Source organism: Erithacus rubecula, assembly GCF_903797595.1.
Source record: "Erithacus rubecula genome assembly, chromosome: 6".
NCBI classification, from domain to species: domain Eukaryota; kingdom Metazoa; phylum Chordata; class Aves; order Passeriformes; family Muscicapidae; genus Erithacus; species Erithacus rubecula.
The window spans coordinates 54,942,792-54,968,699 of record NC_136688.1 but is presented as its reverse complement, the minus strand read 5'-3'; the positions used below and the strand labels follow the sequence as shown (position 1 = coordinate 54,968,699).

General features: G+C 44.8%; 1 protein-coding gene across 9 annotated transcripts in view; it reads left to right on the top strand.

The window, feature by feature from the left end:
- The window catches only part of SYT16 (synaptotagmin 16), a 64,326-nt gene extending 46,278 nt beyond the window's left edge, over positions 1–18,048 (top strand). For all 9 annotated transcript variants that reach the window (XM_079308266.1, XM_079308261.1, XM_079308262.1 and 6 more), the window contains 3 exons: positions 2,695–3,138; positions 4,150–4,339; positions 14,618–18,048. In XM_079308266.1, coding sequence (XP_079164392.1) covers positions 2,695–3,138; positions 4,150–4,339; positions 14,618–14,931 — 948 coding nt within the window. In that variant the 3' untranslated portion in view covers positions 14,932–18,048. The remainder of the gene's footprint in view (positions 1–2,694; positions 3,139–4,149; positions 4,340–14,617) is intronic.
- Positions 18,049–25,908: the final 7,860 nt, after the last annotated feature.

The following is a 25,908-nucleotide window of genomic DNA, read 5'->3' as shown; positions in this document are numbered from 1 at the left end:
GTGTCTACATTTTAAAAAATGCAGAGAAGGGTTCCAGCATACTAGAGCAGAAATGCCCAAGACACAGTTTATCTCTTACAAGCAGCTTCTCATTCAAAGGTATTGTGTGGATTAATGAAAGACTTTTTATTGCAGGAACTAGATGTTCTGACATGCCAGAAATGTCCAAGTGTTATTATGCTCCACTCAAAGGGCCTCTCTTTAGAGACAGAAATGGTAATTTTATGCCCCTGCAGTGGAACCATAAGTGCCATTTCAAGCCTTGTCCATAATTAGCTGCTCTTTCAGATTTCTCTGGCAGAAATGGACTTATTTTATTTAGTGAAGTGGATGTTGGCTGTCCTGAGTGACTGGCTTAGACATGCAAGATCAATCAGGATACTTGGCTTGGCCACTCAACAACTGTGCTGGGAAGAAGGAAAGAAAGAAATTCCAATTTTTCCTTGGATTACCATTCAAGTGTCTGTATAACCAACACATTCACAAATCACTTGCAGCCCAGCTGGGCTCCAAAAGCAGGGCAGAATCCTGTCAAAGCCTTCCACAGAAGGAGGATTTGTAGGTGTGCAGCAAACCTGCACAGGGATGAGTCCTGGACAGCACAGTGCTCTCAGAAAGGGCCAGTCTGTGATGTCTCCAAAGCTTGGTTTCCCATGGAAAGCTTACTGCCAAGGAGTTTGGCATTTCTCTTTCCCTCTTTGCCTCCAGTTCATGCAGACTTCTCTACAGTGTATCTGCCCACAGCTCTAGTAGCCAAATTTGAGATTTCCTAAAATCCAAATGTTTTCTAGCTGTATGGTCAAAATGCAGATATCTGACCTTCAGCCTGCCTTACCCACTGTCAAAAGGTGATATACTCATCCCTTCTGGGGCAGGAAAGTGTCTCTTGGATTTTCATTCCTGTAGGTTTGTACTGATGCACTGGAGTTCACATTTTCCAGCTCAGACACGTAGATAAAAGCAAAGTTATTCCTCAAACACAGTTGTCTCCACACTTCAGCAGCAGTCCTTAAATGTGTCTTGATTCCATCTCCTCAACAGCAAATGCACTGATAAAAGTGTGGAAGGATGAAAACGTGGAGGGAAATATGAGTCAAGCACAATCCCATCCAGTATTTAATATTATTTCATTAACCAAACAGAAACAACTTGTCTGCCACACAGGAGCACTTAACATTTTTGTAACACCACGCTCTCTCCAGGTAACCTGGCCTGCCTTGCATTTTTGCTTTTAGCAGCCTGCTGTTCATACAGAAAGGTGTTTTTGTAGCCAAGCAAGAAATTTTGTGTTGTTCTCTCTTTGACATTATTTCTGCCAGACATACAACAGCAGGTCTCTAATCTGCACACTTGGACTTTTGCATTCATGTGCACAAGCCTTAAACACCTCTGAAAATGTGAAAATCTGGAGTTTGCATGTCATGGCAGATGAATCTGAGCACTTCAAAAGTAGATTGACAGGAAGTAAACAAGATTTTTGATGTTTATCCGTGGCCCTGTTTGAGACACGCCACCCCAGACACTTCAGAAGGGACTCAGCACCAGACGTCCCGTGGCCCATCATCTGTTCTCTGAACAAAAAGATTCCTGTGTTGGAAAGAAGTGTTACTTGAAATGTGAAAAGAAGATAAATGTTTGAGGAGGAGGGTGACTCAGATGCTGGTGACAGGCCTTAATTCACCTTCTGGCTATTAACTGAAAATCTTTCCCTAGTACAGTGTATACTCATGTTTAAATACAAATCACTGATCACTATAGCAACCCCTTTATCATATGAAGCACATTCTAGCTCTAAGATAAAAAAGCACTGTTGAACAGAAACCCACACACCCACTCAGCAAAAGGTAAGGTGAGCATCCATGGTTTTATCTTGTTTTATCAAGATGGTTTTTTGTTTTAAAAGTAGGTAAAAGATTGTGTGTGAATTGGTCTGCACATGTTGTGATTGTTTATTTTGAATTTTTATTCTGAATGTATTAGTACCCAAACTGAACAGAAGGAACAGATGCTTCTCTTGGGAGATTTTAGAAGGATATAAAGAATCAATATGTATTTAATCAGACTGCTTTTCCCCATTATCATTGCTTTAGCTGTAGGAAAAGTATTGAATTGTGGGTTAGTATCTAGAAATGGAATTTCCATTCCACAAGGAATTCTGACCTGGTGACTTCCTCTTCTAATTGAACACATACCCTAATTCTTTTAAATTTCTAGCAGAACGAAGTGTCAAAAAAGTTAGCAGATTCGGCTGAATTGTTTGATTTTTAATAATGTAAAAAAACCCACCTTGAAAAACAATTCCAGTGTATGTTCAAAGTAACAGGTTAAGTAGGTCAAATTGTTTTGCTGCTGCCTCAATATGGACATGAAGGAAATGTAAAAATCCCTTTGTTTAGTTTTTCTCTATGTAGAATGTTTGCCAAATTAATAGTCTCCTGCAAAACACTTAAATATTGATGAAACTTTTTGTTGGAAATGTTTCAACAAGTGCCGTTGCTTACAAGAGCGTATGGGGACTATTACACAAAATCAGGCAATTAACTATCATTGGCCTTTCCAGAAACAGTGGGATCCATATTTCACACAACTGCCTATACTTGCAGGCACAAATGAGAACAATTTATTTTTAAATGGAGCTGGAAGCAGAGGCATTTGAACTCCAGTGGAGGTTTTACTTCTGCCTTGTCTTTGCAGGAACACAATGAAGCGAACAGTGCGCCAGCTCATCACGGTGCCCACGAGCCCATCTGCAAATGTGGTGATCTGGATGTCATCTTCACCTATAAACCCTCCAGTCAGAAGCTAATAGCCACAGTCCTGGAGGCCAGGGACATCCCAGACAAGGAGCGCAGTGGAGTGAGCACCTGGCAAGTGCATGTGGTTCTGATGCCGGGCAAGAAGCAGAGGGGCAAGACGAGCGTGCAGAGGGGACCCAGCCCCAGCTTCCAGGACAAAATCACCTTCAGCAGGCTGGAGCCCCAGGAGCTGAGCAGCCACGCTGTGCGCTTCCGCCTCTACGCCGTGCACAGGGTGCTTGGGGAGAGGATGATGGGGGAGCAGCTCTTCCACCTGGGCGGCATCAGCCAGGATGGGGACGTGAAGGTGACACTGCTCCTGGAGCCCAGGAGTAACTTGAGTGTAAGTTTGATTAAGGGCAGATGGAAATGGTTTGGTTTTTTGGTGAATGTGGTGCTCCTGAAGTCTTCCATTCAGGGCTGTGATTGGCAGATCTGGCCCATCCCCTTAGTGATGTAAGGGGAATGCAGGGCATTTCTTCCCTGTGCAAAGCTGTGTTTAATAACAGCTCAGCTAGCAAGCTTACACAAAATCGTGTGGATCTACTACATGTGCACAAGTCACCACATGCTGTGCCACTCAGATACAGAAGGTTGGTCTGGGAAACCACCAATTATTCTTAATTTCAATAAGGGCAGTGATTCTTGTGCACCACTCTGTTGGTACTGCCAGTGCAGAAGCTGCATCATTTGGCCCTAGATACCAGCTTGTGGATCTCCACTTGCCAGAAATGCTTAGTAATGTTCATCCACGTAACAGATGGAAGTGGAGAGGTGGGGCATGTGAAGAGGAACTGGCTGTGCTGCTTCTTAATTTCCCATGCACATCACAGTTGTATCCAGCTCTTTCTATGCCAATCAATTTGTGTAGATGAGCTCTGTCATGATTCATTGTCTACAAAAAGTTTGGAGAGAGGTTGTGCACGTGAAATGAATAAAATATCCTACTCCAGGTGAAGAGGAGAGTAGAGAAAGTGTGGTGGAGGCAAGGAGAGAAAGTAAGAAAATGCACAGTACATGGCCAAAACCTGCCAAACTGAAAAGTATATTCCATCCAAAAGCCATTATCAAGGAGATGTACGGAGTATTAGTGTAGTAGGATGTTTGCCTATCTCAGAAGCTTTGATTTACACTCGTGATAACACTTTACTCAGAGTTTCTCATCTTTAAAGAGAAAGTTCAGAGATGTGTTTTTGTAAAAGCGACGCTCTGATTCTTCTGGTGCCCCAGCATAATTAATTCTCAGTTATTGTAATTCCTTAAGAGAGATCTTACCAAACAAGGCCACAAGATACAAATTTGGGGGAGGGGTGATGGATGTCCTGATGCTTCTCTCAGTGCTCTTTCCCTGCAGAGTGCAGATTCTCAGCTGAGTCTGTCAGCAATCTCTCACAGTGATAGCGCTTCCTCAACACAGTCCCTGTCACATGGAGGGGTGCCAGAGCTGCTCGTGGGACTGTCATACAATGCCACCACAGGCAGGCTGGCAGTGGAGATGATCAAAGGCAGTCATTTCCGAAACCTTGCAATTAATAGGCCACCTGGTAAGTACTTGCACTGCTGTTAAATAGCCACTGAGCCAAAAGTTGCTTTTTTTATTTTCTTCCTCAAGGTGCTCAACTGCAGCGTTTCTGAGCTGGGCTTCCTTGCAGAGTACCTGATTGAAAATTAAGTATTATTTTAGACCCATGTGCTGATAAATATTACAGGGAGATTGGAGGGAATCATATGAAGGCTCAGTTGATGGGACAGTAATACCTGAATATCTGCTTTATTGCTCCTACTTTTACAGCATGTGATTATGGCAAAAGTGCTGTGATACCCAAAGCACAGAAGAATTCTCAGCAGATCCATAAAGAAAAAGCAAGAAGCACTTTCCAAGTGTTTAAATATTGCCATGTGACCCACAGAGGCCCTGCCTGGTGCCATTAAGTATTTCCCAGGGCTACACTTGGTTTAGTCCCCTTGCTGTGCTGCTGAGTGCTGGGTCACCTGCTGCTCTGGGCCCTTTGGGGACCCTCCTGCTGTGAATTCTCCAGTGCTGCACGAGGAAATCTTCTGCAGAAAGAAGATTTGAAAGTTGTTGCAATGGCTGAGTTACCTTCCTCCAGCCCTAAAGGAAAAAATGAAAATTGCCTTAAAGTAGGTTTAGTGGTGCCTGAGCTGCAGTGAGTCTTGAGGAGGATGGTGCTGGTGATGTCTGTGATAGAGATGGAGTCACAGCCACCTGTTTGCTGCTGGGTTGCCTCATTCAGGGGTTGAACAGCTTCATTCATCTCCTGCTGTCCTTTTGCCTCCTGTCTGAAACAAGCAGCTAATGGCAACGTGAAACAACCTTTTTGTTTGTTGGTGTCTTTGCTTTCTGTGATGTGTGCCTGCTTGTCAGAGCAGGTAAACCTTTGACAATTCCTTGCCTTGTCTGGATTTGACAGAATATCTCAGGCTGCAAAACACTGAAATTGCTTTTGCAAGATGCTCTGCTCTTTGGTTCAGATCTAGCAAAATATTTATGAAATATTTCAGTACATGGATGTAAAAACTCAGGTTTTCCACTAAACTATACTTAGATTACAGAAATAATCTGTGTCATCAGTCAGTCCCTTGACAATTAAGGGCCAGCCTGTGCAACAGTAAAACACCTGACCCCAGCCTGTGCAGCCCTCACTGTCTTTTGTTAGCTGTGACAACACAGCTCCCCACATAGATTACTTAAAGGCATGTTCTTGTTTGCATGTACATGTTTTAATAAAAGGTTTTAAGTTGAGATCCTTTTTAATTATTTAAAACAAAGGTAGGCTAAGGCAACCATGCTCCAGCAGGAAAGATCTCCTGTTTATATATGCTGCAGAGTAGATAAATCCTAAAGTTTTAATTTCATTTTTGATGAAATTAAAGTAGTCCCAATATAGGTATAAATTAATTTTAAGGCATCTGTAATGCCCACTTCTTTTACCCATAAATGAAATTTCATCCTTTCTGTACCCAGATGATACAGACCAGTGTCAGATCAATGTCTCACAGTGCTAGATCGACTTGTAGGTGAAACATAGAAATCCATAAATTATCATAGGCAAACTCTGAACCTATCAAAATCTACTTCTTTTATTCCAAGTCACACTGTTCCCTCTGCCTTCTGAATCATTCTTCTGTGCCTGTAAAGCCCCCAGTAGTGCAGTGAGAAAAAAGAAAAGCCCGTGAAGCAGAAACTGAAAGAAATTAAAAAGAAGGAAGGAAACCAGCCCTGTCTCTGTGCTGGAGTAGCATTTCACTGATAACCCCTCAGGCATTGCAGAACAGTCTGAAACATGCTGCTGGCTGAATGAGATGCTCAATAAGTCCTTTACAAGGTGAAAGTTAAAACTGCTGAGCCCCTTTCTGGAGGGTGGGCAAGGAGCCCTTGTGTTTTCTCACATAGGTCCTATTTGAGGTTCTGTTGTTCCAGGCTCAGTGGGAGTGATTTCTTTAGAGTTTCATGGAAATTTTGGATATAATAGCACTGTGGAACAGTTAAATACCAAGTCTAAACTGCTGTTCAGGGCAGCCATTTATAGTAAGACTGAGAGAAGCCAAGGGGCAGAATCCCTCTCCATTCCCATCCCTGGAAACACAGAACCTGTACAGGACCCTGTCTGCTTTCAGGAATGGCAAAGGAGTTTTGCAAAGCAGTAAAGTCTCCAGCTGTGCTTTCTGCCCATCTTGACCCTCTTCTCTGCCACCTGTAGACCCACACCACGTGTGCTGCCCTCTTGGCACAGGGATTTCACTGTGTGCAGAAGAGCACACTGAGCATTGGCAATTTTTGGTGTTAAAGACTGCAGAGGATGAAACAGGTGGTTTTCTAGAGAAGAAAAGGGAGCTGGTGCATGTCTCAGTGTTTCCTGGGCACATTTTCTCCTTCACTTAAACCTTTAAACTGAGTCAGGTAAATGTCAAAGTCATGGGTAATAAATGGGTTAGAAAACAGCTGGGCAGCTTACAGAAACTTAAATCGTGCAGGCAGTGTCTCCTCTTCAGGTCACATATGTGGGATTTAAGAATAGTTTGGTCAAGGATAAGTGTCCAGGTATTGTTCTGGGGAACATGCTGGGTTATAGGCCTAAGCTTGCAATCCCTGCTCACACAAATAGATCCATTATCACTCAGAGCACTTAAGAGCACTCAAGAGTATGACTCCAGCATCGTAAATTATCTGGGTGTGCCAAAAAGCCTCGTGCAGAAAAGCATCTACAGTTTCATCAGATGTGGACACTGTAGGTATTTTAGTGCTAATGGCTTGTGTGCTGTGCACCTCATTCTCCTTGCTTCTTGCAAAAATCATTAGCCTGTGCTAGCATTTTGCAGGAGTTCATATTTTGGTCCATGGTCTTGTATTTTCTTAGAACAAAATGCAATGTGTTCATTTAAGGGGTGTTTATTATTAAAAGAAAAAAGTAACAAGAGAAGTCTACAACACTAGCAGAAATGTCTTTAAAAATTTATAACCAGTTACATAGTATGTGCATTGAAGTAATACCTTGGGATCACAGTGATGGACCAGGAATCGTTTGAGCTAGTCAGTGCATAACACAAAGCACAGAAATGTGTCTGCTCATGTGATGCTAAACCTTCATCAGCTGCTCTGCTGGGTGCAGCTCTGTCTTCTCTAATCCAGCCTTCCTTCTGTTCCCTTCTGCATTTCTTTTGGGGTTTATGTCTGTATGTAATGCAATGTGAGAAGAGCTGTTGTGAAGTTATTCCCTTGCCTAAGAAAAGTCCTCCAAGATTTTAGGCAGCTGCAGAATTAATCACTCATAATAATTGCATCCGTGCATGATCATTATTATACCAGCAGCATATTAACCCCATTAAACAAATACAATAGCAGTGATGCTGGAAAAGACAGGAGGGGAGAGAACAAGCTATTGGGATTTCTATGGGGACCAGGAGAAATTCTTGAAGTAAAGACTTGTCTGAAAACAAACATCTATCTGAGCCAAAGGTAACAATGCCAACAAGTACAGAAAATACTCCCATAGGAAAATCTTTAAATTAGGATCCCATTTACTCTGGGATTGGAATGCTTGAAAACCATTAGTGGATTTTTATCAGATTATTTTTGAGGGAAGAAAAGTTATAATCCCTTTTACATTCCTGGAGAACAAAGGCACAGGTTAATTCCTTTAATTACTTCAAAGCAGGCCAGGAAACTGAATAAAATAAATTAACTTTTAACCTGCATATCTTGCTCTGAACAGGGAACTGGCTTGAGCTCCTAAAGCTTTGTGATTCATGTTCCCATGTCATCAGTAATAGAAGAGGGATCTGTGCCAGGTCAAGCTGGGAAGGATTCAGTCCTCCAGACATTGGATAACAGAGCAGTAGATGTGCTGAGAAGCTTCTTGCTGCTGAGTGTTTGCCAGACAGTGACAAGATTGCAGAAAACCACCTCTCCTTCTGCACCTTCTTGATGCCCATCCATGAATATAGCTGAAGTAAGCTTGAATAAAAACAGCTAAGGAAGCTTTGTTCTGGGTGGAAAAGATGAGGAGCCCCAGGAGGGTGTCTCAGTAATGAGCAGCTGGGCAGTGAAGTGGAAGTGTGGATGAGTGTAAGGTATTGCATGGGGACACAGGTGGAATTCAAATATGATCTGGTGGACTCAGAGCCACTCAGGAGTGAAATATTAGGCTTATGGTAAATAGCTGCAGGAAAAATGTCAACTCAAGGGTCACAAATAGTATGAAAAAAACCCCAGATTTACAAAACAGAAAATTGCTATTTGATTGTAAATACACATTCACTGGTGTAATGACTTCAAACAGAATATGGCAGAACTGAAAAGATGTGGTGAGGAGTGCTGGAGAGAATCAGGGGAATGGGATCAGCTTCCAGTGAGCTGCAGCTGAATAGACTGTGCCTCCTACACAAAGGCTGCTGCAACAAAGGGAGATGGGGGAGGACTCACAGAGGTCTCTAAGTGTCATTGAGAAAGTGAATTGAAAACAGTCATTTGCTGTCTTCTCCTGATACAAAACCAAAGGATGGCAAAAGGAAGCGAGGAGGGAGCAGGGAGGTTCTGAAGAGGAGACAGCTCTTCACCTACACTGTCAAATTTCTCCCTACAGAATGTCATGGATGCTGGAAGCCTGCCTCAGTTCTGTGCAGCACAGGGGAAGTTCACAGAGAAAGTTCCACAGAGGATTGTTAAATACAAAGCCTCTGACTGAGGGAGTTCTTGAGTCACAAATTGCTGGAGATTCAAGAGTATTTGTGAGAGAACCAGCATATGTTGCATTTTCATGGACTCACTGCTGTGTGTGGTACTGGGTACTGTTGGGTGGATGGGCTGGGTACAGCTCTTCCCACCACCTGTAGGACCTTGGACTGAGTAGGAGAACAAATGTCACAGCCAAAATAAGTGAAAAATAGAGTTTCAAGGAGCGACTGTGAGATTTTTGCAGGGGTTATTCCGTAATAATTAGACATCCAGGGATGGTGCATGGTTATCCTGTAGTTTTCCATAGTTTTAGGTTTCTAAAAGGTCTGTGAAAAGCACAGTCCATGATACAGTTGCTGGGTATAGAAATGCAGATCTTTCTGAATCAAAGGACTATGTTTGAAGTGGATGGATGGTGATGTTCTAACAGCCCCGTAGCTGTGAACGAGAAAATTCTTCCCCTCCCGAAACAAGCAGAAGAAAGAAGCATTTTCTACCAGAGCAGAACAATCCAAATTCCAAATTTCATCTGGAGCTGAATGTTTAGTGTGAATCTGCAGTGGCACCACCGAGCAGGAGATGTGATCACAGGCTGTGTAATCAAGCCATGCCCGTGGGCACTGCTGCTGGAGGTGACAAAAGCCAGGCTTAAGCATCCTTAAACATCCTGCTGCTCCTGCTGCTGGGAAGGTGTGGGTCCTTGCTTCCTGACCTGTGCATCCCTGCTTCCTCTGGTAAAGCTCCAGCCCCTCTCTGATCAGCAGCAATGCACTAATGTGGAAAGGGCAGAATTGCCCTTATTAGAGGAGAGTCACGCTGAGCATCTGGAGAGGTGCCTGTGCTCTGCTTTGGCTGTGTCTCTGTCAGCTCAGGGCTGGGAGGGCAGGCAGGGGGTGAACAGCCTGACAGGAGAGGAGAGGGCTGCTGCTGTGAAATGCAGTGGGGTATTGAGGCAGCAGAGGAGGATCACTGAGGAACTGAGCTCCAAGGTGCTCCAGAAGCAGATTCCCTTCCTGATTTTCCTTCCTGAGCACCTGTGCAGGTGCTCCAGGGAGCCCTCATCTCCTGTCCCTCTTGCCTGTCACTGATGCCAGCAATTCCCTCTCCTCAGGCCAAACAGTGCTGCCAGGGAGCAGTGCATTCTCCTCTGCTGCATGTTAAACTGAAGGCACTGCTGGTCTGCTCTCTGATGACTCACATGCTGTGAAGGTTGCCAGATCCCAGCCTCTCCCTCCTGAGAGAGCTGCCAGCCCCGGGAGAGGGAACCTGAGAAGAAGAGGCTTGGTGGAACAGGGAAAGGAAAGTTAGCTTCTCAGCAGTGTAGTAGGCAGCTCCCAGCTCTTGTGTGATTTATTCAGCAGGCCATAAACCGCCTTAATCCAGACTTTCATGACGTGGGGTTGGGATCAAAAGCTCAGGTCTAATTCTCCTCCCAGCTATTTTACTGATCCAGCTGCAGTGAGCCCGGTCCAGAGTGTGAACGTTCAGTGTTCTACCCCACTGCTGGTTGAAAGGGGAGGTAAAGCCAGGACTAATGGTCTTCTGGGGCTCAGACTGAGCCCTCACATTGAGCTGCCTGCACGGAGCACAAAGAGCCGAGCTCTGGGGCTGCTCTGCCACGCAGCGCTGGTTTATTATGTAGGCTGGGAGCGTGGGCTTGCCAGCTGGGGGAAATTAAGCTCCAGGCCCAAGGCTTTCTTCTGCTGAGGCTGTTATTAGTCTGGATTGCAGCATGCTGACATGGTTATCCTGCTTTTGGAAATGAGCTAGCCTGCCTGGAGCGCGGGTGGGGAACGGCGCTGCGCGCTACCCTGCAGTCCGCAGACGTGAGGGGTCAGGAGTCTTTGGTTGTTTACTTCCTTGCTAAATATAAATTCAAGCAGGGGGTTGGATGCTTTTGTGTTTGCAGTGCTCTTGCTCACGGGTCAGCTTTACTAATAATGGTGGTGCTTAGTGCAAGTGAAAGCTGAATGCACTCTCTGGTCCCTGCTCCAAAAACAGGAACGCATAAATTACAGTTGATTATTCCCCTGAGTTGTCATTATCAGTTAGTTCCCTCAGAAGAATCATGACAGAAATGGGTCATTAGAAGAATCCTGGAAAAACTGATTGCCTTTGCAGATGAACTCTCCAGAGGTGTTTGATGGGTGATGGAGACAGAGCAGTCTGCTCGAGGAGAGCTTTGCCCAACCCTATGGAGTAAGAAGATGCCCCACCAGCCCAAAATGTGTCTGGCTTCTCACAGCACCCCTTGATTCAGTGCTTTTCACTCTGGTATTAAATGCAGAGATGTTGATATTTTATGCACATGTGAACATTGTCCAGTCCACTCACACCAGAGAGTATCAGAGTAAAAATGCTCTGCAGAGAACTTCTGTTCAAACACCCGTGTGGAAAGGGGAGCCTGGTATTGCTGTGCTAAAATTGGTCTTGGCAAAATTAGACTTTGTTCTTGAATCTTCACAGACTTCTGTGTAACCGTGGGCAAGCTGCAGTCTCAGACACTCCCAGATATTGAGAGGTCTCACTGTTCCTCCTGTCAGTGAGATGGGTGTCTAAGCAGAAGGTGAGCACTTAGGCATTTTAAAGAACGTCAGCTCTAATCTCTTTTCCTTTTGTGTTTGATGGAGGTGGCACAAAAGTAAACACTCTGAAGAGCACAGAGTGCTGAGACACCACGGTAATGAGGCCATTACTGAACCTGAGCATGTAATTAGATGGAAAATGTTTGCCTTCATAATGAATAGATGCTCTTACACATACATTCCTCAGTAAATCATCAAGTTCATCCTTGCTGTAGCTCCAGTAATTTCACTGTGTAACTGGGGATGGATTTTCTTTGGCAAAGTCAACAGGAGGGGAGAGCTTTTCATCCCAGAGGACCAGAATGGATCACAAGAAAAAGCTGTGTTTTCTGATGAGGTACCTGAAAAGATGCTGCAAAGAGCACAATGCAGGAAGGGAAAACTACAATCTTAAAATTTAGTCAGTGAAGCAGAATAACAGCTCAGCCTCATATGTATCAACTCTGCAAAGCAAATTTCAGATGCTAAATATATGATCCACACCTACTCTTTTATTTCTGTTCAGGCAAGCTGGATTCTTTTGGCTGGTAAAATGCACCCAGTGGAATAAACTTGGGGAGAATGAGCAGCCTGATTTAGTTGTCACTTGCTCTGGTTTTGTGCCTGTGTTTTCCTGGGGGTGAACAGGGCTCCTGGTCTTAGCTCTGCCTTGAGAGAACCCTTCCAGCCTGATCCAGATGATACATGCAGAATCCCCACTCACCTTGGTATTGAACAGAGGGTCTGGGTGCAGAATTAAATAGAAATATGAAGCATATTAAAGAAAAAAAACCAGCTTTTCTGACTTTAACTCATAGGTGGTGTGCTGCTCATTTTTCCTCAAAGCCAGCTGTGTTACCCCTCACTTGCAAAAGTTGAGGCCTCAGTCAGGGATGTGACATCCCAGAGTTTATGACTGCAAGACACTCATCCATTCATAGCCTGCAAAATTAACTGGGACATGCTGAAACAGTATCCTGTGAGGTGCTTTAGCTGTGGCTCTTGCTTTAGTGTCAGCACCTAAATCATCTGTAATGGTATCACTGTCTGCTAGATCACTGCTGAATTATGGCATCTGCTTTTTTGATTATGACTTGGTTGGCTCCTTTGGGCAGTGTCCAGATGAATGTGCCTGCAGTTAGGTGTGATGAATCCCACCTGAGCTGCCAGTACTGGTGAAAGTCAGAAGGGAGGATGACAGCAAGGTATACTAAGGTTAAAATCTAGACCTGTCTTAGAAAAACAGATGCAGACATGTATGGGGGACCTTTCCTTAAAGTAGCATAGGGAGGTAATGTTGGGTTGGTTGTGAAAAGAAAGAAAAATTTTGAAGTTCAAACAGAGAGTTGTACTAATTACCTGCTTGCTTGTATTTAAAAACTAGCCTGGTGGAGTTCTTTCAAAACTTTGAAATCCCCTCCTTAGAAAAAAAAAGAAAAGAAAGGATAAATACATTTTAAAAATCCATAAACACCCTACTTATCTTTATTTTCAGGGAGCTCCCTGCAGTCTAGACCAGCAGCCAGGACTTACACATGAGGAATGCTTCAGTGCACATTGTGGTTTGTCAGTGCCAAGCACAATGACATCCCTACAAATTCTGTAGGAGTCGTGTCTGGTTTCACATGGAGTCAAGCTGGAACACAGGGTCCTCTCTTGGGCTTTGTGTCCCTGATGGGTCTGAAGTTGTTACAGATTTCAACACTGAATATTAAGGTGGAAATTAGTCCACTTTTCAATAAAGTGTGTTTTTTTTTCCTTCCCAGACACAATCAGGAAATTGAATCAAAGCTTTGCCTTTCTGTGTGACAAGTTGGCCTTTGCTGGCAGGATCCCCTTCATCCCCAGTGCTGTGCTGGGAGCCAAGCTGGCACCCCCAGCTAATGACTGGGCTGAACTTTCCCCACAGAAACTTGATATCTGTACAGCTGTGCAGGCTCACAATTTGCTCCTTGATTGTCAGCCTCCTGACAGCTTTTTCAGTGGAACAGTTTGAGAGGAGCGGGAAGCCCTGCTTTGGAGACGTGGAAGTGTTTTCACACCTGAAGTGCAATTTCACACCTTGTGTTGCTCAGTAGATAAGTGCGTAAAATAGCACATCAAACGGGAACAGAAGAGGATAGAAATGCTGCAGACAAGAGAGGGAGGCTTGTTATTTATTTCCTATCTTCAGCACACTCTGAAATAATACTCACTTGCACAGATTACAGAGGGGTTAGCAGAGGACTTGTCTAGCCAAGCAATCTGTCACTGTCATGTGCAGAGCAAGGTGAAAACTTACACTGAGCTGGGTCTGTGGAGCACTGGGAGCTCTGACACCACAGTATTAACAACCACATAGCAGAGGAGAACTGATTAATACAGGAAGCAGCAGGAACTGAAAGAGTAGATTTACAGGGGCACTAAATTGGACCATCCCTTCCTTGGACTTGCTAAGCATGTTTACTCCTTGTAAGGACTTCAATTGTAAACAAAATGGACCTTGAGTCCACAAAAAGAAATTATACAAGAATTTGAAAAAATTATGAAACTATCATGGGAGATCAGATAATTTCACTGATTTTTAATGCATAGTTTTCCCCCCTCCTTTTCAAGACCCTTATTTTTTGGTATCTCAAACAATAGATGATAGAGAGTGGTGGAGAGGCAAGGGCAGCCAAGGGAAGCCTGGGTAAGACAGTCCCAATGAAGCTTTACTGTGAGGGAGAGGAAGGGAAGGTGGAGACACCACTTGAAGAGAAGAATCTGTAGAGATGCTCATAATTTTGGTTAATCTTAGGTTTGCTAGGACTGGATATCTGATATCCCGTTCTTTCCAAGAGAGTGGGGCTGATACCTGCGTCAGTTCTTCTTTCTCCCCAGCTGAATATGAGAAAATCCAAGAGGAGCTTTCATCTTCTGCTTCTCATCCATGAATTTTACCAAAGAGCACCATCCAGCCCTCATCTGTTACTCACTGCAGACTAAACTCTACTTGGGTGGTTTTTGGGGTGGTTTTTTGTTCATTTAGCCTGTCACCTTCACCAAAAACATCATCCCCTCTTTTAATTTTTTTGTCCCAGATACCTACGGGAAACTGTGCCTGCGCAACTCGGTGGGTCAGGAGATGTCTCGCTGCAAGACCTCCATCCGCCGGGGACAGCCCAACCCCGTCTACAAGGAAACCTTCATCTTCCAGGTGGCCCTCTTCCAGCTGTCTGACGTCACCCTGCTGATCTCCATCCACAACAGGCGCAGCCTGAAGCGCAAGGAGATGGTGGGCTGGATCTCCCTGGGCCAGAGCAGCAGCGGGGAGGAGGAGCAGAGCCACTGGCAGGAGATGAAGGACTCGCAGGGCACGCAGATCTGCAGGTGGCACACCCTGCTGGAGTCCTAGGGGTGGCCAGGGACAAAGGGCTGCTCTCCCCTTGTTCTCTGCCAGCAGAAAACAGCCCTGGCAGAGCACACAGCTTTAACCTGCCCACTCCGTGTCGTGTGTCAAAGGCGACAAGGACTGGGAAGCAAGTTCTTGCCATTTTCTACATCCACATAACCCTAGTGAGAAGCAGTGGGAATACCTGCAAAACCCTTTCCTTGGCCATTGTCTTGCTCATTTTTCCACAGGCTTAATCAGCACGGACTGATTCTGATGTGATGCTGTTTTCTTCTGGGGTGAACTCTCACTTCCCTCTCTTCCCTTATTTATATTAATGAAGTTTGCAAATATTCTTGCCACGCAGATAGCTCACAGAAAAGCTAACCTGCATGCAGGTCACATCCTCTCCCTTTTATTATCGTGTTTCTAAGTCCTAGAAATAAGCATTTGATACCACTGTAGACTGGATGATGTATTTTTCAGGCAGCATGAGAAAGCACTCTAGAATTCTCTGTCAACTTTTAAGTGCCTAGACATTACTACTGTTCTCCTATTGATATAAGGACTAAATACTAGTGGTTTTTTTAATTAGGCACCCTGTTATCCTGCATTGACATAGGTCTGCACAAGAGATAACAAGCATCCATTCTATATTGCATAATACAATGCATGTTTAGATGTTTACTTGAAGTTATGGCTTCTGTCATCACAAATACCAAAAAAAAAAGACCAGAACAAACTGCACAGCCACCTTTGTGCCTGAATCACTCCTTTCTGCATCATTTTGCCCATGTGTTAATGTGATTTTTAGAAGTGAGGTTCATTCAGAAAAGCATTTCTGTGAGCATTACAGGAAAGGGCTTCAGATTTTCAGGTTTTTCTGTGATTCAGCAAGGCTCTACTTAATTTTCTGAAGGCTCTTCCTCAAGTCTCTTGGGCTATCCTGTAATATCTCCTTGGGATATGCAAGGGGACTGGTTTTGGCATGCTGAGCAGCAGAGGATGCCAGATCATGTCACCTAACCTTGGGAAGAAGCTCTCTTGCAGGCCAGGAATAGGATGCAGAGGGGCTGCTGGCTCTGGTGAACTAGCACTGGAGAACAGAATGGTGCTCCTGCCTCCAGCTGAAAGCAATGCAAGGAGCAGCCTTGCTGGATGAGGTGATGACACTGTCACGTGGTTACTTTTCAGACTACATTGTCCTTTTCCATTTTAATCTCTTTTCCTATCTCTGTAAGCTGAAGTCATGGAGATGATGGATAGAGGATGTGTCTCAGTCTGCTGCTTGCCTAAGTGGTTGTTGTTGCAGTGCTGTGTGTGACACAAAGGAGGATGTTCATGCTCAGTGGAATGCAGGCAGTGAGGTGCTGAGATCTCCAAATGCTATCTGCTGCCCAATCTCCCATTCTCCACACTCTCTAGCAGGGAACTGTCTTTCCTCCATTCCTGCTGATGACAGCAAGACACAGGAAATATTTTGCTGAAGAGGTTTGCCTGTGCTGAATCACTTTGTAGTTTGTTTTTGCCATTTGCAGAGAACCTGGCACCAAATTCTGCCTCCTCCTGCACCGCAGCCACTTCCTTCACTTCAACGGTGCTGTGCAAACCTAACTAATGCAAATTTTGGCACTGGCTGTTCGACCAAAATTGGTCCTTGGTGCTGGTTTTCATCACATCCAGGTTGGACAGGCCCTGAGGGCAGTGCTGTGATACTCACAGGTTATCTCTGTGTCACACACAGGCTCTGTCTGTCCTCAGGAGGCAGACTGAATAATCTGCACTTCTGGTATAGGTGATACAAGTTATTCTACAGACCATGCTCTTGTATCTTCTTATCACCTGTCAGAGCATCATTTTCCCTGGGAATCTGCTGGGTATCCTATGCAGGAGGGCTCTCCTCCACTGTCTAGATAAGCTGGCATGTCTGCTTTGCACTACTGGGGCTTTGTAACACAAATACAGCTCATCCAACAAATATGCTCTTGACTGCACTGCTAAAGCTGATGTATTACCAATGCAAGAAAAAGTGAACATCTGAGTGCTAATCAGCAAAATTGGATTTTATTTATCATACACTTTTCTCCTGGGGAAAAAATAAAAAGTAGAGGAAACAGCCCAATTCAAAAGGTGCATTTGCTGATCCAGTTGTTTTCCCATCTCTCTTTTTTTTTTTTTTTTTTGTTCTGAACTGCATAAAATGTATATGCAAGTGTTTATAATTAATTTTATTACCTGGAATGTGTGTGTGTAATAAATTTACTGAGATTCTCTTCAGAACTTCTTGAACCTGCAAAGTCTTGCCTATGCTTCATGATTAGCTACAGAAAAAGTGTAAGTTCATAATACATTTCAGCAGTGAGCTAGAGATAACCCAGATTTATAACAGCATGATTAAAAAAAACCTAATGAAAAAGATAATTTTAAAAAACAATGAACAACACTGGATTTGGACTTCCATGCTGTTTTCACATTAAGATCTTTTCTGAAGATACTGCATTAAGGGAATTGAATTTTAATGTATAATTTCATTGTAGAGTTTTTGGAGTCAGAGAAAAGCAAGTGAAAACAGTTTACTTTCAGTAAGTCAATACTTAAGCATGTGTTAAAATTTTGCTGTCCAAGGAAAGCATGTTGCTGCATCCTTGCTGCCACATTTTACCCTTATATTTTATCAGAAAATTTTGGAGGGAGGGGACAAGGTCTGTGCCATTGGGTTTTTGGAGTTACTGCCAAAACTCTTGGCACATCCATGCCTTGAGAAGTGCATTTGTGGGGTTCTTTATGCTCCTACAAAAGCAATGGAGAAATTTAGGGATCTTGGGATGAGCAAGGTGCTGGGGGTACTCGTGCTTACAAGCAATATTTTGGGATTTTTATTGCTTTTGTGGCTTATTTTCCCTTCTGTCTGTGAAATGGAGGCTTTGCAGCAGCTCTGGCATATTCCAAAGCTCCTGTAATTCTTCCCATTGACAGATTGAATTAGTCATTGCTAATATTGATACAGGCTGGGCTTGTGCTCATGGTCTTTCTTATGTAAACACCACTGCCCTTTTAGTCACTGCTTTAAACCCTTGTTTCCTTTGGAAGTGACTGACAAGACTGAGTTTCCAGGAAGTTTTCCATTCCCTGGGAATCCTGACTCTCCACTGGCTTTTCCATGTGGATGCTGCAGCTCTCTGCTTCTGTGGGGCTCCAGGTGGGGAGAAGAGCTGTGATGGGGATTTCAGGGAGCAGGACAGGAAGGGATAACCTGGTTCTGGGATGGTTGGGAGCTTACAGGTCTAGGTTATGGATGTTTCCTAATGCACTCATGTTTTCTAAGAGAATAAGCTCCCTTTTGACACCTCTGTTTGTAATCCCTTTATATTTTATTTGAATTTTCTTATTAAAAAAAAAAAAAGCCTGAAAATGTGGAAAGGGATTGACTGCATTGGCCCAGACTATTATGGGCTAAGTGCCCTGGATACATCTCTGTATCTTGAACATTCACTGGCTGCAGCTTCCTTGTTCTCTCCCCCCAGTCAGCATGCCCCTGTCCTGCTGAGCTCTCTGCTGCTACTTTATTTGTTCTTTTTTAATGTTTATCGACAACAGAACAGAATGATCTCACCTGTCTGTACTCCCCATAATAATGATGATCTTAACTGATGCCCACAGCAATGATTCCCCTTTTAGCCCACTGAGCAGCAGCAATGGCTCACTGAAGTGCCCATTTGCAAAGGCTTTATCCGGATGATCTTCTGCATCCTTTGATTTGTCTGGGTTTCCTTTTTCCCAGTGTCTTTAATTAGCTGGACCCTGCTGTGGCCTGCTCGTTGCTGTTTCCCTTCAGGGGCAATGTGGGCTGTGCAGCTCCCGGGGCACTGGACAATGCTTGGGTGTATTTTTAGCAGCTGCAGATCCCAGGGAGTTATTTGGTGCTTTACATAGCTGACTGATCTTCAGTCATGGATGTCGTTAGAAGTTCCTGGATGCACAGATCCAAAGGCTGCCAGCTGCTATTGATCATTTTCCCAGCATAAAGCTGAAGGTGGGAGCTTGGCAGAGGAGCAGGCATTTCCTCTGGTGGCAGCTCATTTTCCCCTTCAGCTGGAGCTGGCAGTGACCTTGGAGCTGGCGTGCCTGCAGAGCTTGCTTTCCACTCCCATATTTATCATCATTTTTAATCTGTGTGATCACAGCACTTCATCTCCCTGCCCCTCAGCTGCCTTCTGCCCTTCAGCACGAAGAGTGGACTGAAAGGCTGAGCAAAGGATATGGCCTTCTCCATCCCATTATCCCCTCCCAGAGGGGTCATCTCAAAGTTGTGATGCTCTTGATCAAGACCTTGCCTCCCTGCTCTCTTGTCCACTTGTGGAGTTTGAAGTTTGTCAGGCTGTGACACAAATATTTACAGAATAGCCACCTCAATGTGGACCAAGTTAATGACAGAAGAAACAACCTGTTCTGTGTTTGCTTTCTTCCTTTTCTCATGGGCATTGTGCTCTGCAAAAGGACAACACAGCCTGCAGGAATTAGTATGCAGGAGCATCCTCATTCCATTTAAAATGTGCTAAGTGTGATGCTTGCAGCTATGGTTTGAGGGGAAGAAACAAAGCAGCCAGGGTTTGTAGAGAAGCTCACACTCTGAAGGAGGCAGGTTTTTCCCTCCAGCATGTGATACCTCAACAAATACATTCTCATAGCCCAGGAAGCAGAGCTGGCTCTGAGCTCATCTGCTTCTGTGATTCAAGCAGCCAGAAGCTGACAGATCCTAAAGCTTGGAAAGGCATCCAAGATAATTCCACAGAGCTGGTCTGGGTGTTTATTTGGGATCTGGAGAGGATTTAACGAGCTGTCATGCAAGAGATGAAAACCCCAAGCAGTGGTGGGAAGGTGGTGGTGGGGGAGAGGCAGAGAGGAAGGTTCTTGGTGTGCTCGTGCTGCTGTGAGCTGGGAATCTGCTCTCTCCCTACTCCAGAAGCAGCACAGCCAGGCTGCAGTGGCATCAAGCCTGAGCTGAAACTCTGTTCCTATGCATGGCTCCTGAGCTCCAGATCTGCTGAAGGCACACAGCTTTTTTATTCAGTGCAGAGTGAGCTTGTGCCTTCCTGCAGCCTACACTGTGGGCCCTAAGAAATGAATGTGTAAATATTTTGTCTCTCACAGCAGCCCAAGGTCATCTTTCTGGAACAGCAAACAGGCACAGAATCCAAAGAAGATCAGTCTGTCATATGAGTAAGGTTAGCATCTGCACTTACAAATGACAAAGGCTATTAATCCTCATGCTGTAATCCCCAAGCTGTTTGCCAGCTGGCAGCAGGAAGATGCTCCTGCTCAACCCACACAGCTATCCATGTTTTTTCACCTTTATAGAGCAGATATAGGTCAATACTGCAGCCTGAATAAAAACCTTGGTAGATGCCATTCATCTCTTTTGGCATTGCAATCCCTCTCCTCTCCACACAAACCCTCTACACAAATGAAGGGGTTAGAGGAGAACTTTGGGCTGAGCTCTCCCTGTGCTAAAAGGTGAGATATTTTTTCCCTCTCCTCTGCTCCTGAGTTTGTCCTGGGTGGATGAATTTTGAGATCTCCCTGCAAAGCTGAACAACCTTAGCAAAACTATTCCCTAGATTGATCTTTACACCCAGAGCAAGTACAACCTGATTCTTGCATAAGGCAGACAAAATTCCAGTGATGGGACTGTTTTTGGTCTTAATTTGGTAACCTGCACAGGATTTGGGTATTGCCTTTCACAGGAGTGTAAACCCCTGGGTGCTCTGAGGTATCACTGGTGGAGCAGAAGGAGGACTGCAGGGAGGCTGTGATGGTCTGTGATCTCACACACAGAAACCTGTATGGTCACTGGGCTGCCCCCAGTGAGTATCAGACAGCTGGGGTTGGAAATAGTTGAGGAAAAAACACAAAACCCAGATGGAAGCTGTGAAACTCCATTCAGATCTGTTACTTGCTCATCTCTCAAGGAAATTGGAAAGCAATTTGGGTTTTTTTTTTTTTACTTTAACAGAAATCACAGCTGCTTTGGCAGCTGCAGGTGTGAGGAGCTAAGGATGTTTCCTCCTCACTTTTGTATTTCCTCTGGCTGTAGTGGGGAACATCAAATAGACACCAAATACTCTGGAGATGTTTGTCCCCTGTAGTGTCATTCCCAGTGTGAGCTGATCTTACTGAGAAACCAGAGACAAAAAGCTGATATTGGCCGTGGGTGAGGAACAAGGATTCAGGGTTCACAAAAAAGCAGGATTCTTCCTGAGACCCATTAATTAGCTGTGACCTCCAGGGAAGGCATTTCATCATGCCAAATACTTCCCTCTCCCCTCATTTCTCTGAGAGTAACATTGCAAATTTCTCTCTTCATTAGCAACTAGGAAAAAAATGATATAATTTTGCCAGCTTTCCTCGCCCCTGTTGTGTCTTCTTAACATTTTCCAGGTGTTTTTCCTTCATGCTGTCTCCATCACTGCATCTCCCATCCTCTCATTAATATCTACAGAGGTCTGGTCCAAGCCAGGTCAGTGCCTGGTAGCAATATTTTATGTTCAAGGTGCTCAGGATAAAACCTGTCCTCCAATTCCTTGTCACTCTGTGGCATCTCAAGCACAAGTTTTCCAATTAAACTGGCACCACATCCCTCCTCTATTCCTCTGCTGGCATTGCTGTGGTTTGTGTCTTGCTGGGCTGTATCCTCAGCTGCAACTTCATTGACTTTTTCCCAGCAGAGAGTTTTGTTTGTCAAGAAGAGTAAATGAAGTAATCATTTGGTAGACTTAGCATTTAAATACTGTGTGACATTTATATGTGTGTGTATATATAAAAATGTTTTTTATGGCAGAGTGCTGGGGGGCATTTGCATGAAGCACATCTCAATGTATATTTGACTGTTGATTTAAATATATGGTGTGTAATAAGTTATTTTTAGTGTGTATTGACTCCTTTCTATATTGGAACAATACAGCACCTCTGGCAGGGTTTTGTTGTCTCTGTTGTGGATGCTGTAGGCACTGAGGTGTGTCCTTGTCCTCTTTTCTCCTTGTGCTCCATGAGGTGGGAGTTGTTCTCCTCAGGAGCATTGTGGGTGGACAGACATCACTCCTGGGGTTTGTTGCCACAGGACAGAGCTGTGAGCCTGCTGCTGCACCTCCCTCCTGGTGTTTAGCAGAATATTTAATATTTCTCCTTTCTCTTCTGCTCAGCACAGAGAGCTCAGAGTGATCCACCCTCGTGACTGAGGGAGCACCAGGAGCAATGGAGATCTCAGCTCCCCTTTCCCAGCCTGAGATCACAGAGTAGTTTGGGTTGGAATATTTAAAGACTATCTCATTCCAACCCCCTGCCATGTGCAACCTCCCACTAGACCAGGAGCCTCAGAGCCTCAGAGCCCCACCCAACCTGGCCTTGAACACTTCCAGGGATGAACATCCACAACTTCTCTGGGCAAGCACAAAATTTATCTGTAAATTGTTTACTTTAAAAAATAACAGTACAGGCAAATTAATCCCTAACTTCTGTTGGTGCAAAAGCAGGTTTTTTAGAGCTTGCTTTGATTGTTGAATTATTTTTATGGTAAATAAATCTATAAAGGGAGAACTTTTCCTACTGTGAAGGTTATAAGAAAAAAATTCATATGTCCTTTTCACTTTTGTAAAGTTCAAAGATTTGCACTGAAAATTGTACCTTGAATCTAGTTACTGAATGATTAGCATTGACTGGTGAAAAGCCACTGGGATGGTGTGAGCATTGTTTCACTTGCTGAGTATGTGATTGAAAGAAATATCTGGAGTGCAAAACTGTGATAAAAAGATGAAAAATGCAAGGAAAAGATGTTTGGATATTCAACTGGAAAACTACTATGGGCTTATTCTTAGCTTTTCATGTAGTTGACAATGAAGCATTTTTTATTCTACTTAAGTGCTAACGTGCATGATCATACAATATATTGCCTCTTGCTAATTATATACTGTGTTAGGAATACTAATGTCTAGATGATATCTGACTGGGAAAAAAAATCAGCATTAAATTCAGCTTCTGCAGAATTCTGGGCTGAAACTACCCCTGCACACACACAGCTGTCCACACCTTAGAAACAGCCTTATTTTGTTATGGAGAATGCTGCTGTTACAGGTTTTATCAATAAAATAGAGGCAGATGGCTCATGTAGACATGCAAACCCAACATATTTTGCTTTTTGTTCTCTCTGTGGCAGAACTGAGTGAATATGCATCCAGAAGAGGAGGATGTGTTTGTTCAGAACAAGGATGCAGGTTCCTGGTGCATAATGCAGGACTGGGAGGAGTGGGAAGTATCTGCCCTGTCCTTGGTCCCCCATCCATCCACACAGACTCAGGGGTCCTGTGGCAGCAGTTTTGGGGGCTGAAGAGATTCCCATGTTGTCCCACTGATGTCTTGGAGTGGCTGCCTGAAACAGAGGCCAGACAAAATTAAGAGTACAAAAGGTATTTATTGAGGGCCTTCACTAGGTCCACCTTGGGCAGTCAAAAGCTTCTGAGGGGTTACACCCAACATGGACAGCAGTCACAAGCTTTCCTACAGTTACAAGTTTGGTCCATTTGCATATCTGGGGTTAATCCTCCAATTGCAGTTTCAGGTAATGAAGTAATTTACTCCAAGTTTTCCCCCCAGTTCACTGTTGTTTGCATCTTTCAGGGCCTGAGACAATAAGGTGTCCTTGAGTTTCAGACTCAGAGAGGAGTTGTTTTGTCTGGATAAAATGGGAGAACAATAGCTGACAGGCTGTGGGGTTTTAGAATTATACACCAAAGCAGTACAGAATCTGAAAAATATAAAAGCCAAATCCTAAGGCATCACCATCATGTCTCTGCTTCCCTCTGCATGCAGCCATTCAGCCAACTCTGTGAGGGGAAGAAAAAGTGCTGGCTGTGCCTTTGACATCTGCTCTTCCCCATTCTCTCACCCAGCCCTGGCAGGAATTGTGAGAGAAGCCCCCCAGTTCCATCTGTGAGCCAATGTCACCACTGTCCCTGCTGTGTGCAGGTACCAGCCCTGCTGGCATCCTGTGTGTGGGGGGCACAGAGGGATGCTCCCATCCAAACTGGGGTGGCCACTTGGTGCAAACAAAGGTAAAAACTCAGATGATGAGCTGGAGAGGTGAAATTGAGCCAGCAAAGGGTGTGTCTGTATCTAGTGGCTACTTTTGTTTGCATCTACCTTTGGTCATGATGTATTTGTGAGTGGTTTGCTTCTGGTAGGCTTCAGTTTTAATCCCTGCCCACATTGAAATGGAGAATGATAGAAGCTAAAAAATTTCCCAGATTGGTGACTTTGAACTGGGGTTAGTTTGCTCCTCTCAGAATAGCAGTGCCATATTTGAGGGAGACATGAGAAACCACGATTTCTGCAGCCCTGCTGGCCCCCACAGGGTTGGCTTTCCAGGACCAGCCCTGAAATAGAGTTTCTTTTTCTGGCAACAGTTGGTAGCTTCAGTGCTTGGAAACCTCAGCAAAGGCAGTTGAGATTAGATTTATCTGAGAGCACAGAAAACCCAGCCCAGGGCCCTTCATTTTAAAAACAGTGGAGAAATGGGATATGATGGGAGGTTCAGAGAGAAATTAGGAAGTTTGCAAAACCTCACCCTCCCAGGTGTAAACTGGGGATGAAATACTTGTTTTGTTAAGGGCTGATGTTAGTGGGTGACCAGGCTCAGCTGAGAGGGCTGGTGGGGGCTGAAGGGAGGGCTGGGCTTTGCTCTGGGCTTTGGTTTGGGTGCAGCAGTGCCCCAGCAGCTCCTCCAGGCACAGAGGGGGATCTGCAGAGCCAGGCACTGCCTGCATGTCTCAGGGTTTGGGAGCTCAGGTGGGCACTGCTGCTAGGGCTGAGGTGGTACCAGGACAGCATTTTCCTGCCTCACCCCATGCATTGGGGGTGAAAATGCTCCCTGCTCAATCAACCAGCCTCAATTCCCCCTCCTGCTCCTCCCCAGTAACCCCAGTGCTGAGGGGTGCTGGTGATGGCTCTGCAGGAGCTGGGCACTGCTGGGAGCACCACACCTGCATTGCTGCCCCTACAGCCTCACCCTGTCCTTGTGGCAGTGTGCTCAGCCCCAGGTGGGTTTTCCCAGGCTGGTCCAGGGCTAACCAGCCCAGGGGTTGTTCCATCCCTGCAGACAGACTCTCTGTGAGCTGTGTGAGCTCAGCACACAGCACAATGAAGCTGCTGGCTCTGAGCTCGGGGAGAGGCAACAGGGAGAGGTCTTGGTGCCAGCACTTGGTCAGCTCAGCCTAAATAAGGCTGCCTGTAAATCTGGTGTTAAAAACTCATGTTTCTGTGTGCTTGGTGTACAACACCACCATACAAATGCAAGGGTTTAGCAGTGCACTTGCTGCTCCTGCTGGGACAGCTCTGCTCAGCACGAGCACGTGTGAGCCCCGCCGGGCTCCGGCTGTGCTGTGTTTTATCGTTCTGATTATCCTCTCCTTCCTCCAGCTGCATTTTAATTCTTTAGAATGACTTCATCCCTTGGCAAAGCACCAAGTGCTGTTTTGTCAAGACATCCTTTTTTTTTTTTTTTTTTTAATCCTAATTTTGACCACTTGGAAAAGTCACATTTTTAATGTCAGGAAACTGAGTTTTGAATTTCAGCGAAAGAGTGATATCATTTTTCACGAGAGGGTGAAAGCATTCCCACTTCTCAATCAGCTCAGTGGAGGCTAAAGCTGAGCTGTCTGCCATCTGTCTCCTCGCCAGCCTCTCTTCCACCACCATCACTTTTTAACAGGTTGGCCAATTTCAATCACATTTGAGAGCAGGGTAACTGTCTCAAAGACAGTTCTGCTTCTACAAATTTTGTCAGCTGGCAGAGGATCATTCCCAGAGAAGCAGAAAGGAGTGGGTTTGACGGCCAAGGGTTGGTGAGCTGGTCCATTGTGACATCTCCAGCATGTGCTGCCTCTGCTTGAGCTGGGGGTGTCCAAGGGGACATGGTAGAATTTGGTTTGGTGTGTGGGGAGAATGTAGGGG